The sequence below is a fragment of the Cyprinodon variegatus genome, unplaced genomic scaffold, assembly GCF_000732505.1.
Source record: "Cyprinodon variegatus isolate N-32 unplaced genomic scaffold, C_variegatus-1.0 Scaffold1982, whole genome shotgun sequence".
Classification (NCBI taxonomy): Eukaryota; Metazoa; Chordata; class Actinopteri; order Cyprinodontiformes; family Cyprinodontidae; genus Cyprinodon; species Cyprinodon variegatus.
This window is the reverse complement of record NW_015152435.1, coordinates 29815-32029: the sequence shown is the minus strand read 5'-3', so window position 1 is coordinate 32029 and position 2215 is coordinate 29815. Positions and strand designations below refer to the sequence as shown.

At 56.5% G+C, this 2215-nt stretch overlaps 1 protein-coding gene across 1 annotated transcript in view; it reads left to right on the top strand.

The window, feature by feature from the left end:
* Nucleotides 1–884: 884 nt before the first annotated feature.
* LOC107104975 (serine/threonine-protein kinase MRCK beta-like) overlaps nt 885–2215 on the top strand; it is a 26653-nt gene continuing 25322 nt past the window's right edge. The window contains exons 1-3 of the mRNA XM_015405092.1: nt 885–1747; nt 1823–1996; nt 2100–2175. Coding sequence (XP_015260578.1) covers nt 1476–1747; nt 1823–1996; nt 2100–2175 — 522 coding nt within the window. The 5' untranslated portion in view covers nt 885–1475. The remainder of the gene's footprint in view (nt 1748–1822; nt 1997–2099; nt 2176–2215) is intronic.

The following is a 2215-nucleotide window of genomic DNA, read 5'->3' as shown; positions in this document are numbered from 1 at the left end:
CCATGGGGAAAACACTGCGGGAGGGAATCAACTCTATCACTGAAATCTACTATCTATAGATCTACAATGCAGCGATAGAGTTATTCCTTCTTGCTATCATCACAACCCCACCTCTTTACAGGGGAACAGAAGACCTCGCCGGTTCAGCCAGGCCAACAATCCCCCCTAATGACCCTCCCCCTTTCAGAGACATAGACAGGTATCAGGTATTGCAGCCTAAAGTGCTCGTTATCCTCCCCCAGCAGTGTGTCGCAGATATTTTATATTTATGCTCAACATTGAAGCGTGGTCTGCGCTGTTATTCCACGCCACAACGCCAGAGGGCCAATCAGGAACTAGCTGCGGGTCTAGATACGGCCGAGGCGGCGAGGAAGGGGGGGCAAGTTTGTCCAACAACGGAGGGACATGAGGGCCAGGTGGAAAAAGGGTCCCAGCGTTCTCACCTCGCTCTGCTAGCTGCTCCATCTTCACCAGTCGTTTTCCCCATTGGGGTTCGGCCAACCGGACCAGGCGGTAAGGAACCAAACAGGAAATACGCATAGAGTAGAGCGGATGTAGGTTTGACCAATCAGAGGCCTCCTGTCTGCGCTCACCTACAGTTTTGGAGAGGTGCAGCAGGGAGTCTGCGGAAGGGGCGGGGCATATCTGCGTTCACTGCAACACACGCAGACTACCTGGTTTCTGAGTATAAACCAGGGTAACAAAGAAGCCAAGCGGCCCCCATTCCAAAGGGGTGGACCCGTCCGTTCATTTCAATCGCACGTTTTCTAAAACAAAACTGGATAAAACCTGAAACTAAACACTATTTCTGACACTTGCTGGATGGAAGAGAAACGGCATCAAACTTGGAAACAAAGTCCAGAGGATCGATTTTGACTTTTTTATAAAGCAACAGAGTTGATTTAATGAGTTGAAGGATCAGAAGTTAAACCAGCAGGTTTACATTCAGAGCGGCAGGAACGAACTGAGAGCGTCCGAAGCTTTTATTTTGAAGCTGCTTTGACCGGAAGCAGGGCTCATCCTGTCGCTCCTGCTTTGGATCCTCCGACCTGGATTCAGCCATATTCCCAGAGCTTAGCCACACCGGCAGCCGCCTCGAACGGACCCGAAACCCGCCGTTTATCCCCGGGAAGCTGCTGCTCGGTTCCGACGGACCTTCTAAAGTCCAGACGGTTCCGGTTCGGACCCGCTGGACCTGCTCCCGGGCTCACAGACCGACCGGCGGACATGGAGCTGCGGAGGTCCGCCTGACGACGTCCCGATCCCGGAGAGGAAATCCACATTTGATCCCGGATTACAGCCGCTGGGATTCCCGCCGGTGACGGAGCGGAGGCGGCGGAACACGGCGGCGGCTCTGCGGCTCCAGACGTCGGGAATGTTTTCCCAGAGCTAACGGGCTAGCTGCTGCTAGCAGGAAGCGGAGGGAGCAGCCTGAGTCAGAGCGGCGGGGGGAGGAGCCACCCAACCCGGCCGGGATGTCGGCCCAGGAGCGGCTGAGGAGGCTGGAGGAGCTCCTGCTGGAGCGGAAGGAGGAGCGGAGCCTGAGCGTGGAGGCGCTGCTGGACCTCCTGCTCGGCCTCTGCTCCGAATGCTCCAACTCCCCCCTGAAGAGGGAGAAGCACATCAGCGACTTCCTCAACTGGGGTAAGAACCGGACCGGACCGGACCGGATGCGTCAGTCCAGGGACCGGACCCGATCATCAGAACCACAGACTGGAGGTTCTGGTTCTGGTTCTGGGAGGAGGTGAGGGATGGTCCAACTGGACCAGAACCAGCCGGACCCGGTTCTTGGTTCTGCTGGTAATTCTGGTTCTGGGTCCAGGTTCTGGTCCTGGCTGGTGGATGTGGGTCGGGGTCCATCTGGAGCGGCCCGCCTGGCCTGGTTCCGTCTGGCCCAGTTTCTCAGCTGTCCTCATTTCAGTGACCTGGATCCAGGAGCTGCTGATTTCCATCCGCATCGGATCCAAGCAGAACCAGAACCAGAACCAGACATCAGGTCCGGATGAACAGCTGAGATCTCACCTGTTTCTGGTTCTGATCCAGACAGAATCAGGTGAAGGTTTGGACCTCCAGCGGTCCATCTGAACCGTGTCCCTCAGGGTCCATCGGGTCCCCATGTCCTCCAGCAGGAACAGGTTCTGTCCCGCTATGGAGAGCGGTTCTGGTTTGGGCTTGGTTTGTCCCACAGAACAGCTTTTGGACCGGTTCCTGAGGT